The following is a 16,360-nucleotide window of genomic DNA, read 5'->3' as shown; positions in this document are numbered from 1 at the left end:
TGATTCTCTCCACCTCTTCTCTTTTCCCTGAATATCTCCCAGAATATCTCCACACTCCTAAATTCCCTCATGCTACCCATTATTCTCTCCCAGTAGATTCTTCTAACCTTTTCACAGGTTCTTTCACAATTACATCTCCTCTTTTACAGCCTCTATCCAAGAGCTTGTTCCCACACACACCCTATTCACTTGTATATTTCAACACCTCCCCTCAAGTGAATAATCCTAGTACACCTAGACCCTATACCAAGTTTGCCTCCCTTTACTTGGCAGTCCGCGACCAGTGTCTACTCCTCCCCTCAAGTTATCTCAGCACACCTGGACCCTGTATCAAGTTTCTTTCTTACTTGACAGTCCGCGACCAGTGCCTCAAGTCCCTAAACTCCATAGTCCTTGACACACTCTCTCTCTATGTGTCCAAGGCTACTATAAGTGCCCGCGACCTTGACTAAAGTGCCCACACATACATCTACCACGTGGCCTACGTCATCGGTGGCTCAGAGGTGGTTTTACTTTATTGGGGCAGGTTAACATTGGGTTGTGGGGTCTCTCTCTCTCTCTCTCTCTCTCTCTCTCTCTCTCTCTCAGAGATTTTCACATGGCTCCTCACTCTTTGGAGCCTCACATCTTCTCTTCTCTTCAGTCTTCTTGTCGTGGCAGCTTCTCTCCACGCGTCCGTCTCTTCTTATCTTGAAGATATGTGATTGGGTTCCATCAAACAACTAACTCTCCTATAAATATTACAATATGGAAAAATAGGTACATGCACCTATGCTTCGAATCTATCAATACTTCTATACTAATTGGACCACCCATGATATCTTTTCTAGCCATGTGTGTACATCTTTGTATCCTACAAGTTATGAATGCCTACAACATAAATGCAATGTCAAAACCCATAATATTGATCCACTTTAACTTCTTGTGTGTGCTAGTGGTGTTACAGAGTTCACAACACCTCTTGTAACTTAGAGTCATCCAATGGTGAAACTATATAAAATCCATCATTTATGGCCAACATTTGCATGACACTTTCTTGTTCTACCTTGGCTTCATGCTCTTTCAAGAGTTTCATTATAATGCTTACATGCAAGAGTACGGTCTTCATCAAAAGCATTTGGAATGATGGTAGTCTTTTGAGTTTTCCTTTTCGTTTCTTTTGATCAGAGTGTTTTTATTTAGTCAAGATAAGGGCAATCTAAATTACAATATCTTAAATGACCTCCACACCTACTTGTTTCTCACCACACCAAAGGAAAGCGTCCTTAGTACATGTAGAATACTTAATCCAAATATGCTCGCCAAGTCTTTGCTCCATCCTCAACCATAGGATTTCCACTTGGGGCAATAGGGATTCATAAGTAACATATCCACATAGTGCTCATTGACCTTGTGAAGCTCGTTTGCCTTGGTAAATGCCAAAAGTAAGGTATCATGTAGATGTAGTCTCTTAATAAAATAAATACGACCACTTGTATAGAGCTCCAGCTTAGCAAGACCATTGTCGAAACTTGAATGTGAAGGTTTCAACAATATATGAAATGTTGAATGCGCATGTCCACCATCTAGTTTATATCCTAATTGGCCCTCGCCCAAACTCACAAGAGAGATCACCTCATGCACATTACTTGCACACTCTTAGTGGATAAGAAACTCCCTTTTAGGAAGGTCCAAAAATCAGAGTATCATAAGATATTGAAATTGTTTTAGGAGGTGGAGCAAAAGTAACAAAATTGAGGAAGGCATACTAATTGGCTAAGTTACTTGCAAATGTTGTTAGAATATCACAAAGGTAGAACTAAAGACAACTACCATATGGAATCCTTTGACAAGAGAATCTATAATGTACATTGCTCTTATGTCAATGTACATGATTATTAGTGTTTTGTCTTATCAGCGTAGCCCAGTGCTCACATAACCTAGTTTATAATGTAATTTTCCTGGGTAAAATTAAGAAATCCCGGTTGGAATTCAACATTGCCTTTAATTTTAAGGGTTGAAATTTGTACACTTTAATTATGAATCCCGACATTTGTACGATTTCTAGTGATTTTCAAGCCTAAACATTGTTTGGTTGAAAAAAACATTTTTTTCGAGCTCTAAGGATAGCCCTCAAATAAAAAAAATATCATTCCAAAAATTTCTAGCTAACCATATAATTTTTAAGTTATCTTTCTCTAGCAAAAAAAAGGCTAAAATTTGGTTGTTTTATAAGAGCAAATAAATTTTATTTGGAGAGACTAAAACCCTCTTGTACACGTGGCCTATTGGTGGGCGAGCACCGTGTGTAAACACAGTGTGCATTTCCGGCCGCCCATTTTTGCGAAATACGCTTCTCAACAACGGTTTTGTTTCAGGCTGTTTGGAAAGGAGGCAAAAACCAAAGAAGAGATGGCGGATTCTTCAGCAGGAAGGGTTTCTGAAACAGAGAAGAGAGAGAGGACAGGGGAAGAAGAATTTTGATGGTGGTGTTGCGATTAGATAGGTAGTTGGAGATGTCGGGGGGCTCAGCAGTGTCCGTCCTGCCACGGCCTTGTGCTGCAGGTGGAAGAATGGTATCCTCTCCTGCTGGAAACAAAGCAGGGGACCTCCGAAGCCAGCCTGGGACTCCCGAGCACAAACAACATCCTGGCCGCATGATGAACCTCATGTTTGACCCCCGTGTCATCCGTGGCCCTACCCAACCACACCACCATCGCAAGGTCAGTGCACTCTGAAAAAACCTTCTTTTTTTCACCCTTTAAACTAATTCAACACAACATTGGTTATTTTTTTAAGCTCCATGAGATGCATTGTGTGTGTGTGTGTGCACGCGCGTGGGCGTGCGTGTGTGTGTGAGAGAGAGAGAGAGAGAGATCTATTAACATTTTCTGGGGATAAAATGACCCATGAGACTGAGTACAAACACGAGACCTTAAAAAAATTTTCAGCTGAGCCAGAAAGAAACACTAGAACTGGACTGAAAGAACAGAGTCCCAACTAGTCAGTTGGTGGGGTGTCATGGTCAGCAGACGCTTCAGTTGAAGACTAAGGATCCTAGTGGTTAGACCAGGTAAATGCTTGAATGAGGGCTACAAAACACTACCCATTTTCCTACTTTGGGTGCTTCCCAAAATTTGGCTAATTCTGCACCTTGTTTTACAAGCATCAAAGTTAGCTCTTTTGCAATCCATAGTTTTGTGCCCTTCAAGGGCTTAATTGGCATTTTCTATTCAATTGCTAGTGTTATTGTGGATATTCGTTTCCATGATTTGTAGTTTTCATCATCCTTGTACAACACCTCAGATATCGCCCTTCGCGGTAGAGAGAGAGAGAGAGAGACAGAGCTATATTAAACATATGCAAAAGACCCTAAGGATCTATAAGACTAAAAAAGTGTTACAGTAGTTCCATGAGGTAGCTGGATCATGGAAAAGAACATGAAAATGAAATGAGCAGCTACATATACAATAGTGATCCTGATCATGTGAGGAGAGAAGTTAATCCTCTACAACATGGAGATGGCCAATTCCCTGGCTAATCCCTGATTTGGCAGCAAGTGGAGGATAAGTTTAGGGCACTAGCAGGTTCTGACAGGTAAAGAAGAAGCACATGCTTTCTGTGTCCAGTCAGCCAGGTCACATGACACTATACAGGGGAAAATTGACAGCATTAAAAGAAGTTTTGGCTTGTCTTCTAGTCGACAGCGATCGGATTTCTGTAGGGATAATTCCTTGAGCCTATAAATAGCAAGGCCAGTTCAATCATTAGATCATCCGATCTCCGGATGTGGGCAGGTCAATAGTTAGTTCTTCAGGTTAGAAATCAGTCCATTTTGGGGGGCCAAAGCATAGTAACAGGGGACGCCCGTCCCGAGCCTTAGGGAAGGGGGGATGCCGTCCCGGCCTCCCTTTCATACGGGGATGCGTCCCTCTGCAGGGGGGACGTCCCATGTGCCGTCCCTCACAAGGGGACGGCCGTCCCCTATCAGGGGACGTCTTAAATTTGTGGGACGGGGGGGTGTTTGGGGACGTGAAGAAATTTTTGGAAGGCTTTGCCTCTTAGGTTTTAAGTTTTAAGTTTTAATGTTAAAAAAAAACCCTATGTAAAGGCTTATATGCGAAGTTTGCTGAGTGATCTTTGCTCTCCTCCATCTTTGTTGTGCACAGTTGCTCTCTTCCATCTCTCCTCTGGAGTGTGCACAGTGCACACTGCACAAGTTCTTGAGGCTTGAGCCTGCCAAAGCTCCACCTAAGCTGCCATCAGCCTTCAATGGCCTCTTCCTCACGAGCACCAGTAGTTCATGTTGGGGGCAAGGGTTCAAACTTCAGGTTGGTCTTGGTAGGAAGAGGTGAATGCCCACATACACGTCCCGTCCCCGTCCCTGTTCCCTGCCTCCAGGCGTTCCCCATCCCCAAACCCTTCCCCGTCCTCGTTCCCGTCCCCTGACCCATGTGACTATGGGCCAAAGGCCACAGTCAAAGACATCTTTTTGTCGTATCGATACACTGAAAACACAATTCATCTCTATCTTCTCTCTGCTGTCTAATTGTTGCTTTTGCATTAGTGTTCCTAATCAATAGGCTTACGACTGGATCAAGTAAGTCAAGGCTGCCAAATGTCACATTGGTATTAGAGCATCAGCCAAAGCTAAGCATTAGAGGTCCCAAGAAGGTGCACAGATCCAGAGTAAGAAACGTAGCCACGGTAGCAGTCATAGGGCTGGTCGGTAGCAAGCAAAACCACAAGAAAGCAGCCATGGGAGTTTTATGCTCAAAGGGGCATACGTGAGGCTCTCATGAGCAGTTCCAAGGGTGGAGCAAAGGCATTATCATCCTCAAAAAGAAGACCATCGCTGTGTTAAGGGGCAGGGATTGCAGGCAAGGGGAAAAAGTGGAACAAATGCACAGTTTTCAACATCAAACTAGGAGTGGAATCTGAGGAATGGCAGGGTTTTCAATCAAGGTCAAGGTTGCTAGGAAGGAAGGATGACAAGTTTTGGAGTCTGGCTGCAGACAAGGGATGATGACAATCATCCAATCGAAGGTCTAAGGATGGAATCCCGTCATCAAGTTTAGTAGGAGGGGATGTCAGGTGCACACACGTGGACATGGCTAATTCCCTGGCTAATCCCTAATATGGCAGCAAGTGTAGGATAAGTTTAGGGCACTAAAAGGTTGTGACAGGTAAAGAAGAAGCCCATGCTCTGTGTGTCCAGTCGGCCAATTCATGACACCATACGGGGGGAATTGACAGCATTAAAAGAAGTTTTGGCTTGTGTTTTTCTAGGCGACAACAGTCGGATTTCTGTAGGGATAATTCCTTGAGCCTATAAATAGCAAGGCTAGTTCAATCATTGGATCATCTGATCCCGAGATGGAGGCAGGTCAATAGTCTGTCCTTTAGGTTAGAAATCAGCCCATTTTGGGAGGCCAAAGGCCACACTCAAAGACTGGTTGGAGGGGTAGGGTGTGAACACCAATGTGAGTTGGGACACCATCGAGGTCTTTGTATGCCCGGGTGAATATATCCTTGTAAGATTGGAAGAAGGCGGTGAGTGTAAGCCTGCCCACGGATTGGTTGGAGTGGTATGGTGCATAGTAACATAAAAACCCGTTTTGCCCTCTCGAAATGGCACGAAACGTTTCTAGCATGAAATGTTTCGAAACAAAACGAAACCTGCCCATCGAAATGGTGTTTCGCCGAAATGTAAAGTGAGGTCAAAAAAATAGGCAGGAGTTTTTTTTTTGCGAATGCGATTTTTGTGGTCATTTCCGTCCTTGTTTGCTACCCATTTGCCACTTGACGCATCCAACACTTCTTCTCGGCCACAACTTGTTGCTCTGCCTCTTCTCCTTGTCCACTCCTCCTTTTCGCTCCTTCACTCCTTCTCCTCCATGCTTCCTCTTCCTCTTCCCTTTTCCTCTTTCTCTCTTCTCCTCACTGTAATATGCGGAAGCTTTGGAGAAGAATCGGTAACTTCAATACTCGGAATTCAGCACTCTTTTCACGATGGAAATTAACGCACAAACTGAAAGGTGATGTGCAGAAAATAGAGAGAGAGAGGGAGAGATGGAGAGGACACAGTATTGGGTCCCAATTACCCTATGTAGGGCCCCCACCGCGGATGGTGTATTTGCTTTATTAGAATGATGTGAATCTGATTGCTTGAGCTCTTGGTGAGTAATGAGATGAATGAATGGGAACATGGGCTCTCCCTTTTATACTAGCCCAACTAGAGCAGTCGGCCAGTACTACTGCAGGCGGCCAGCAATAAATGCTCCCACGATTGGAAATTCAGCATAAAATGCTAAAAATATTCACATTAAATGTTGCGTTTTATTCCTAGCTAGCTGAAAAGGGATGCGCCTGCTTCCAGAGGGCTGGGCACAGCTTTTGCCCACAATCCAGGGTTGGGCAGCCTGTATGGGCTGCCCCATACTTGCCCTACAGCCATGTAAAGGCTGTAAATTCCTGGAAATTGCCTTATTCTTGCCCTAGGGCTGTCCTACAGCCCCTTCATGGCTGGTGGGTTCAGCCTGGGCCTTCCTGGCCCTCATGGGGGTGGTTCCACACCATTCCCATGCCCCCACTAAGATCCGGGGTAGCCCTACGGGCTGGCCCCTTGTCCTAACCACTATCTACTCAGTGATCTGGCATCTGGTACCATACCAGATACACAGAACCACTGACATCATTCCAGAGGGAGACTCACAGCGCGGACTGGCACTGTTTCATGTGCAGGACAGTGCACACCTGACCTTGGACACATGTGCAAGACGATGCTCACCTGACCTCGGACGACTGAGATGGATCCCTGGCTGACTCGTCCCGGACTGGGCTCACATGGGACTAGTTCACCATCCCAGGTCCTACATCTTCTGTATAGAAATGTCTACGTGGCATCCAAGTGCGGGATGCACGTGACATCCCCTTCTGCTTAACTTGACGGAAGCTACATAGCCTCCAAATAATCCGTCAATAACGCCGGATAGTCTTTGAAAAACTCTTTGTCGAGCCATACCGCTTCATGGGTTCCTCGGTCCTGAAACTTCGTGAGGAACTGTCGTAGTCTTCGGCCTAAGCCATGCTTGAAACGGTGTAGAAGGATCTGTTCTGGAACCATAACTTCTGCTTCATCCACAATGTCTGGTTTCGCTTCGTCTTTGACCTCTGAAGGGGTTGGACCTGCATATGGCTTTAACCAACTGACATGAAATACATCGTGCATAGTCCAACTCGGAAGTAGCTTTAACTGCATAGACATCTCATTAATCTTTTTCCGGATGGGAAAAGGTCCGAAGCTCCTGAAAGACAACTTTGGGCATCGCTTGCCCACCTGCTTCAATCTTTGCTTCATAATCTGAAGATAAACCCAATCCCCTTCCGCAAACTTCATATCCCTTCGGTCTTTATTGGCCTGTCGAGTGTAGGCCTCTTGCGCTTTAGCCAATCTGTCTTTTACTGACTCTAAGATCTCCTGGTAAGACTCCGTTACTCTGTTCACCTCCGGTACTGAAGACGAAGTCCTAGTTAACAACGATTGGAAAGGGTTCCAAACGTTGCCTCATATGGAGTCCTGCCAATAGCTGAAGAAAAAGAGTCATTCAAAACAGCTTTTCCTACTTACCTTGCTGATCGTGGACATAACACTTTAGCACATCAAAGGCCAACTGGTTGTATATCTCTGTCTGGCCGTCTGTTCGTGGGTAGAATGCACTGGAAAAATTTAACTTAGTACCAAAATTATCAAACAATGCCCTCCAAAAATAACTGGTAAACTTGGCATCTCGGTCTGACACTATAGTTCTAGGAATCCCACCAATCGGGTACCAATGCCGAATGAATAACTGGGCAACATCCTCGGCGGTCACATTGGCTCTGCAAGGATAAGCATAACAAATTTGCTAAACCTATCAACAATAGTTAAGCACTGCGTATTACGCTTACTGGGACTGGGAGGCAAATTTGTGACAAAGTCCATGGAAATGTCTTGGAAAGGACCCTCAGGAATTGGCAAGGACTGTAACAACCCTATCTTCTTTCTGCGAGGCGCTTTCACCTTTTGACAAATGTCACAGCGTTGTATATATGTAAACACATCATGCCTCATCTTTGGCCAATAGTATTGCTGTTCTAATTTCTCCAGAGTCAAATTCATGCCCCTATGACCACCTGTAATGGCGTCATGGGCATCATGGAGAAGAGCTGCCCTGAACGACTTCATGACACATAGTCGGCCTTTGTAGAAAAGCCAACCATCGCGTATCAGAAAGTGGCATGGTCCTGTGGCATCCAATGCCTGTTCCCACTGTATACTGAATTCCTCGGAATCCACGTACGTGTGCTTCATGTCCTCTAGTCCTGTACCAAAAAGATCAAGTCTAGTGGTCTGAATCAAAGACACTTGTCCTTTCCTGCTCAAAGCATCGGCCACTGGATTTGCTTTTCCTGGAAGGTACTCAATCATACCACCGAACTGCTGGAATATCCGACTCCAGCGGTGTTGTCGATCACTCCACTGTGCACTTGGCATTGTCTGGATCCAGCGTAATGCCTGATGGTCAGTGCGAACCTCGAAGTCACGGCCATACAGGAAATGTTTCCAATGTTTCAAGGCCTGTATCACTGCTAGGAGTTCACGATCATAGACTGAATAGTTCTTCTCGGCAGGCAGTAACTTACGAGACATGTAAGCTTAAATGTAGCTGGGGCGTTCGTCAAGCCAAATGGCATGACCACGAATTCATAGTGGGCCCGTTCCGTACGAAAGGTTGTCTTGGGGATGTCCCCCTCCACAATCCGCACCTGGTAGTACCCACTCTTTAAATCCAGTTTCGAGAACACCTTTGCTCCATTTAGCCTCTCGAGAATATAGTCAATTGGAGGCATCGGGAATCTGCTCTTGATAGTCAGCTTGTTGAGTGCACGATAATCGACACACAAACGGGAAGACCCATCTTTCTTCTTGACAAACAAGATCGGTGCTACAAATGGCGACACGCTGGGGCGGATGAAGCCAGCTTGCAACAATTCTTGGAGTTGGCGGTCCAACTCCGATTCCATTGCCTTAGAAAGGCGATACGGAAACTTGCTCGGGGGTTCCGAGCCTGGGAGGAGGTCAATCTTGTGGTCCTCCAGTCTGGATGGGGGGAGCTGGGGAGGGAGGCTGTCCCGAATAAAAATCTTTTGGAACTTTTCATGGAGAACCGAGTACTTCTCGAAAGCACTGGCCACCGTCTGGGCTGTCTAGATGTAAATCATCGCACATCGTGCGCCTTTCCTGATTGCTCGCTTAGCCTGCAAGTGGCTTATGAGCGGAAAGTTCGGAATTCCTGGCTCACACTTAATGGTCACTGGGGCGTTTGACACATTCCGATTGATCTAGAACGTGTGCTTGTCCCACTTGACATCAGAAACTTGTGAGACCACTGAATACCCAAAATTATGTCTACCCCTCCTACAAGAGGGGCAACCATAAAGTCACACACAAATTCTATGTCCTGAATCACTAACTTAGCACCTAGAGCTTCATACTTGACGCTCGTTGTCATGCCTGTGCTAAAACCCTCAACCTGTTTGTCCACCGAAGTCAGCTCGAAACGGGCACGCCTAGCGGCCTGTTTCGTGACCACATCCTCCGTGCTGCCGCTGTCAAACAAGACAACGACTCTCTGGCCATCTATGTAGCCAAAGGACTTGAGCAATTCATTGCGCTCATACTCCTGGTCATGGGCGCCCTTCTGCTTATCTTCGAGCTTCCGGCTAATAATTGCTCCAACTGAAGCACCGGGGTTTGAAGAACTAGGGGTAGCCGTTGGGGTCTGTGTGGGAGCGGAGCTCACCACGGAAGCTGTGGAGGCGGCGGCGGCGGGCTTTGGAGGCTTCTTCGGACAATCCCGAGAAGTATGTCCTTTTGTATGACAAAAGAAACATCTACCCTCCTCCTTGTACTGAGAAAGCTCCTCAGCCCTCAACTTGCCACCTGTCTTACCTACCTCCGCTTTCTGGTCTGGAGTAAGCTTAGACGCATTGTTCGAGTTCTTGGAGCAAGAGGCTCCCGGGCTTTGTCTTGGGGAAGACCCCGTCTGGTTCTGGCTTTTCCCCCCCGAGGCGGTAGCCCTGGGAGAAGCCGGCTTTGGTAGTGGCCATACACCCCACATGTGTAACAGAGGACGATGTGATTATGGGGTGGGGGACTTGGGAGGGCGAGCGAGATGGTTCATGGGGGTTGCTGCCATAGTGGCTGGTGTAGAGGGGGTTGGGAATGAGTGGTGGAAGGTAAGTCACCAAAGAAGTATGTTGGCAAAGGGGTGGTGTGACAGCATACCTCTGCTGCTCCTTGAAACAGGGCTTTGAGATACCCTCCACGCTTAGTTTTGTTGGGTTTGGACAGCTTGCCGATATGCTCCTTGAGATTGTTGTAAATGGTCTTGCCCATGCTACCTTGGTTCCTGCCTCCACGGCAGCCTTGACCATGCTTTAGTTTTTTCTCAACATACAATATGGCTTGTGGGTCAGATTTATCATCTTGACCACATACACTTTTTTTGCACCAAGATGGTTCTCAAGGTTTGTATCCTAATCTGATTCCTCGTCGTCTCATATTAGTTCTTAAGAACTTTCCATGCTTCAGAAGTTCTGGTAGAATGTTGAATCAGGGTCATCACCAAATCATTGATGCAGATGATGATGGAACATAACATATTTGTACTCCTTTGCCTCCACGCCAAAGCGAGAGCAGGGTCTAATGGTATGGCCGATTTTGTGATAATAATTAACACTTAATTATAAATGCTAATCAATGAAAGATTATGAGTTTGCTTTGACTCCAATTCCTTCATTAGCATGTATATTAAGTGCTACTTATTATCATTATCAATTCAGTAGGGGCCTGGTCCCCCGGCACTTGTCAGAGGTGGGATGTCATCAGGAGCATTGCGGCATGGCATATTTGGCGGGCACAGTACAGTGAGGATATTCAGCCCCCCCGCACCACCCTCCCCCAGTGGAGTCCATCCGTGCCATATGGACATATATCATTCATACCCTCCATGTGGCCGGTGGGGGAAGCTGCTGGGAGATTCGGACTGCATGCAGAGACATCAAGAGGCCTTCCTACGCATCTGGCAGTATGGTCCCTTCCTCTCGGACAAGTGATCTCAGTTGGCACTACAGGCCACCGGTTTGGATTCTCTCTCCACCCCTCCGCACCTTCCTTCCCCTTCTTGTATGAGGTAGTTCTCTCCGAGAGCAGACAGCCATGGAGGGGACTACCCTCACTAGTGTTTTTCCTCTTTTGGATGTTCTGAGCATGTATTTCAGCCTGTTGGCTGGTTTTTCATATAACTAATAGGCAGATCTATTTCCCGGTGGAAAAAAAAAACGTCAAGCTATATTTAGTGCAGTGGCCCAAATTTCTGAATAACACACAATTAGCAGCAGAGATCGAGTGCATTGATTGTAACGGCCAACAGCTTCAATAGCTTCAGTATTACATAGTAGAGAGAGAGAAATGAAATGAAATGAAATGTTATATTAACGTCTTCAAGAGGCCATAATGACCTATGAGACCAAAAAGCTACATCATGGTGGATCTGATAGAGAGAGAGAGGAAAAAAAGAAAGAAACATGTTATTTACGTCTACGAAACACCCGAAGGGTCTATGAGACCAAAAAGCTGTTACATGTGATCCATGAGTAAACTAAATGTCAAGACAACATGAAAAAAGTAAAAGACTAGCTACTGAAAGGACATAAAAGATCAATGTACTACATAGACCCTGTGTATACAATATAAAGTAGGCATCAGCAGAACCTCATGTGTCCGGGCTTCTAATGTGTCCTCCTCCTCATGGAACTGTTGGCCTCAATACCCACCAACTATGGGGCTGCCTCTCTATATCATCTAAGCAAGTCCCGAATCTTGAGCCTGGTGAGTGGAGGCCCGAGGGTCTGGGTAGCCAGGACGGGGGCCATTTGGCTCTCTGGAGGGACTATGCTCTCTTGAAAGACTCCTTGCCAGCCTACTGTGGGTCTGGAGGCATGGGTCTGGAGGGTGCTCACTTACTGGGAGTGTCTAGCTCTGCCCGGGTCCATGTGCACTTACCAACACAAAGCATCATTAGTGTTCCCTTTCCCTTTTTATTGATTTCTGCCAAAATGTACTTTTTTTTGGTAGCAAGCCTCTCTCTGTTGCACCCTGCAACCTGTGCATATTCTTGACACACACTGAAGGCTTCTTTTGTCATCCCTCTACAGCCAGACCAGTCATGCCATGAAGCATCTGCAATGAAGAAAGCCCATAAAGGAAAGGTAAAGTCTTCAAAAAGCTCGTTGGTGACTTCCAGTGAGCCATGCACCACCAGGAAACATCTGGACATACAGGTTTTCTCTTTCACTTGTTCTACTACATGTTTAGATTAAGTTGGCTTCATCGTGGTGAATTGGCTGAACAAGAGTTCTTGAGATTGTGAATCGGGACTAAGCTTGGACTTATCTTTCAGACAGACGCATACTTGGAGGAATTTGTGGAGAAATTGAGTGAATACGATATGGATACTCAAACTGATCCCTTCCTTGACAGGCCTCCAACACCTCTTTTCATTCCTCAAAAGTCTGGCCCAGATGCTGGAACTCAGGTATTCTTGTTTACTTTCAAATGAAAGAAGACCTTTGTTTGTTTGTTTGTGTGTGTGCGTGAGAGAGAGAGAAATGAAAATGAAATGAAATGATATATTAACGTCTTCAAAAGGCCAAAATGACCTATGAGACCAAAAAGGTTACAACAATTGGTGGATCTGATACAATGTCTGTGTAAGGAAAGCTAAAAACAACTAAACAACTAACTGAAACTGAAACAACTATGAGGAAAAGTACGGTACTAGGAGCTCCTAATGGATAACATCTGGGAAGAAAACTCCAGCAACAAAGGTAAGCATCATACACATCACTATCCAAAGATGTCTCTCATCGGTCGAGTACTCTGACTGGACGTCTCCCATGCCGTGCTAGTATGGTCCTGATCCTCTGTTGTAGACTCCGCCGGTGTCGAGATGGGCCTCTCATCTTGGGGCACCTGGACCGCCCCAGCTCTATAGCCCGATCAATCAGTGTACCTTTGGTGCGGCTGTACTTTTGAGAGAGAGAGAGAGAGAGAGAGAGAGAGAGAGAGAGAGAGAAAGAAAGAAAGAAAGATATATTAAGCATCTACTAAAGACCCAATGGGCCTATGAGACCAAAGTGATACAATAATGTCCATGGCATATCTCATCATGGAATGGAAAATAAAGCAGAAAGAAAACATAAACATAGCTATCTCAGTGGGGTGATACAAAACTGTCCATGAAAACTCATCATGGAATACTAAGAACATAGAAACATGAGAGCAACATCAGCTCCGAGTAGATGGTATACTACTCTCCAAAATATCAAGCATGGGGCTGATGAGTATGGCCGAGAGGTCTCCCTCAGCTATGTCACGTGGAAAGGTAGCTCGATGGCGGTGGAGCATGTCCTGGATCTGGAGCTGATGAGGTGATCATGGCCGATGGGGGGGTCGAGGGCATTGGGCACGCTGGAGTGCAAAGGCTCGGTCCGAGATAACATAGAGCGCTGAAAGTAGAGGCTGATACAATGATCATCATGGGGAAGTACATGGGGTGTAAGCAAGAGTCTCATCATGGAGTACAATAATGTCCATGGCATATCTTGTCATGGAAACAGAAAATGAAATAGAACAAATTGTAGTAGGGTTGGTTGCCCGGTACATGGTTCTCCTCTGGATAGTATGTCCGGAGTCCTCAATGTTCACGGCAGAGTGCAGACATGAATATTCAATAGATAGATTAGAATAGAGCATGGCACAATGACAAGAATGACAAGAATACCATAAACAACACTTGCATTACTCCAAGAACACGGCGGGGTGTGAATGGCGAGGCTAGTGGGGTGGCGGAGAGGTAAGTGGAATAGGGGGTTGCTGCCGAAGGTAGCGAGCAGAGAGCCAAGTGAAATAGACGATTTCGGGCTTATTGAGTTGAGTCCAAAATCGGCGGCAACGCAGGCAGATAGATTCATAGAAAGAAAGAAAGATATATTAAACATCTACTAAAGATCCAATGGGCCTATGAGACCAAAGTGATACAATAATGTCCATTTTATATCTCATCTTGGAAAGGAAATCAAAACAAAAACTATCTCACTTGAGTGATACAAAACTGTCCATGGAAATCTCATCATGGAATACCAGGAACATGAAACATGAGAGGAGCATCAGCCCTCATTAGATGGTATGCCACCCTCCAAAATATCAAGCATTGGGCTAATGAGTATGGCCTAGAGGTCTACCTCAGCTACGTCACATGGAAAGGTAGCTCAATGGTGATTGGCCGAGGGGTCTCCCTCAGCCACGTCACGTGGAAAGGTAGCTTGATGGCGATATGGCCGAGGGGTCTCCCTCAGCTACGTCACGTGGAAAGGTAGCTCAATGGCGTTGGAGCATGTCCTGGATCTGGAGCTGATGAGGGGATCGTGGCCGACGTCTAGGGGGCCAAGGGCATCCGGCATGCTGGAATGCGGAAGCCCGGTCTGAGGTAACTCCTATCGGGTGAGGTGGGTTCGAAGTAGCTCGAGGTGGGTCCACGGGATCCATTGTATGAGTGTCCTTCTCTTGGGTCCAGAAGAAGCAAGTGATGGTTGGTTGGTGAGATAGGGGTCGGGGTGGCTAGGGATGAAGTTGTACTTGTGTCTGTGAAGCTCGAGTAGGAAGAGCCCTAGGCAATGCTGGTCCGGGAAGTCAATGATCTTGGAAAGTGGGCCAAATACTTCATGGAACAGAGAGTAAAACCTCCCATAGATCTCATAGTATACTGGGCGGTGACATATGTAATGTCCCTTTGTCTCAACCTCAGTGTGCCATAATCGACAGATCCTCTCCTCCTTGGGTCTCCGTATGAGCTCCCTGGCTCTGAAGACGCGCTTAGCTCTTTCTGTCTCCACTCCAAGGCGGTGAGATGAAAGCCGTATCTGGCCAATCACAATGGAACATGTGAAGACTCAGGTAGTCCAGTTTGCTGGATGAATCCATCCTCAATGAGCGTGAGGAAGTGATCTCTGTAGAAGTGCATCTTCCGTGGGAGTTCTGAAGGTGTGATCCATGTGCAGTGGGTGTAGAGGGTGAGAAGATCTAACTCGATAATCTAGTTGGTGTCCTCATAAGAGGGCCAAAGAAAAGGGGAGTCCAAACTATACTAAAGGGGTGGGAGGTGGTCCATGTGGAGCCCATATCCTGAGACCAAGTGGAAACTCGTGTCTCAAGGACTCTAGGGCAAGCCTCGGGTACTTGTGGCAATCCATGTGATTGATGCCATGGAGGTATGTGACTGTCTGGAAGAGTACATCCATCACCATCGTGGCTGCAACAAACTTTGCCTAGATAATCTATCGTGGTGGTTTGCTACGGATCATACGAGAGAGCATTCTGACCTGGGGCCTCTCAACTTGCCGCCAATCCTCATCGGTTAAATCTTGCCCCCACCTAGAAGGCTTCTCCATACTTCAAGGCTGGTATGACGAGGGTGTCAAAAAGCCAACCCTTTGTCCTGGGCTCCTGGAAATGTGTCTGGAAGCATTGCCGCTCAAGTAAACTCAAGGCTGCATATCCCTGTGTCACTTTGGCATGTGTTGCGGGAAGAATGGTGAAGCGTGGGCCATTGAAAGTGACACCAAGGTAGACATAGGATGAGACAATCTCCACAGGATCCCCTCTATATGTGAAACTCAATGTGGATGTGAAGGAGCGGAAGGTATTGAAGAACATTATCTTGGTTTTTTTAACCAAGGTTAACAGTGAGGTCCCGTTGAGTGTGAAAGTCCTATAAGGCATCCAAATGTCTTTCAAGCCCCTCGACTGAATGGACGGTGTGTGGTCTCTGGGTGATGGCCTCTATACACCACCACCAGGCACACAAGGAAGAAAAGTAATGGGATCAAAACTAGGGGATGCTCCAAGGGCTCCTACCAGACTTGCACCTGTCCTTTCACCTCCAGCTGACTCACTTGGACACTCTTACACCCTCTCAACCTCCCTTTCAGCTCCAACTGCCTCCTCCAGCTATCCTCCCTAGTCAGCATAGACCTCCATAAGCTCTGACGGTCCACCTATTAGCCTCTCCTACCACAGCTGACCTCCAACTGACCAAATTCTCTCTCAGCTGATGCAGAATTGCGTAGATTCTCACTTGTAACCTGATTCAGAAGCAGACTGCTCACCCCAGTCAGAAAACCATCCGGATGCCAGGCTCACAGATTGTCCTCCATTGTTAGCAAACCTCAAAGACTTGCTCCAGAGCCTCACTACACTTGTCAGCACCCCTTGGCT

General features: G+C 46.3%; 1 protein-coding gene across 1 annotated transcript in view; it reads left to right on the top strand.

The window, feature by feature from the left end:
- Nucleotides 1-2,326: 2,326 nt before the first annotated feature.
- Nucleotides 2,327-16,360, top strand: part of LOC147614903 (flagellar radial spoke protein 3-like) — a 32,817-nt gene continuing 18,783 nt past the window's right edge. The window contains exons 1-3 of the mRNA XM_086780228.1: nucleotides 2,327-2,702; nucleotides 12,241-12,366; nucleotides 12,486-12,620. Coding sequence (XP_086636354.1) covers nucleotides 2,496-2,702; nucleotides 12,241-12,366; nucleotides 12,486-12,620 — 468 coding nt within the window. The 5' untranslated portion in view covers nucleotides 2,327-2,495. The remainder of the gene's footprint in view (nucleotides 2,703-12,240; nucleotides 12,367-12,485; nucleotides 12,621-16,360) is intronic.

Source organism: Cibotium barometz, chromosome 41 (genome assembly GCF_041138505.1).
Source record: "Cibotium barometz isolate CiBa-2024 chromosome 41, ASM4113850v1, whole genome shotgun sequence".
Taxonomy (NCBI): Eukaryota; Viridiplantae; Streptophyta; class Polypodiopsida; order Cyatheales; family Cibotiaceae; genus Cibotium; species Cibotium barometz.
This window is presented reverse-complemented; position numbering and strand designations above follow the sequence as displayed.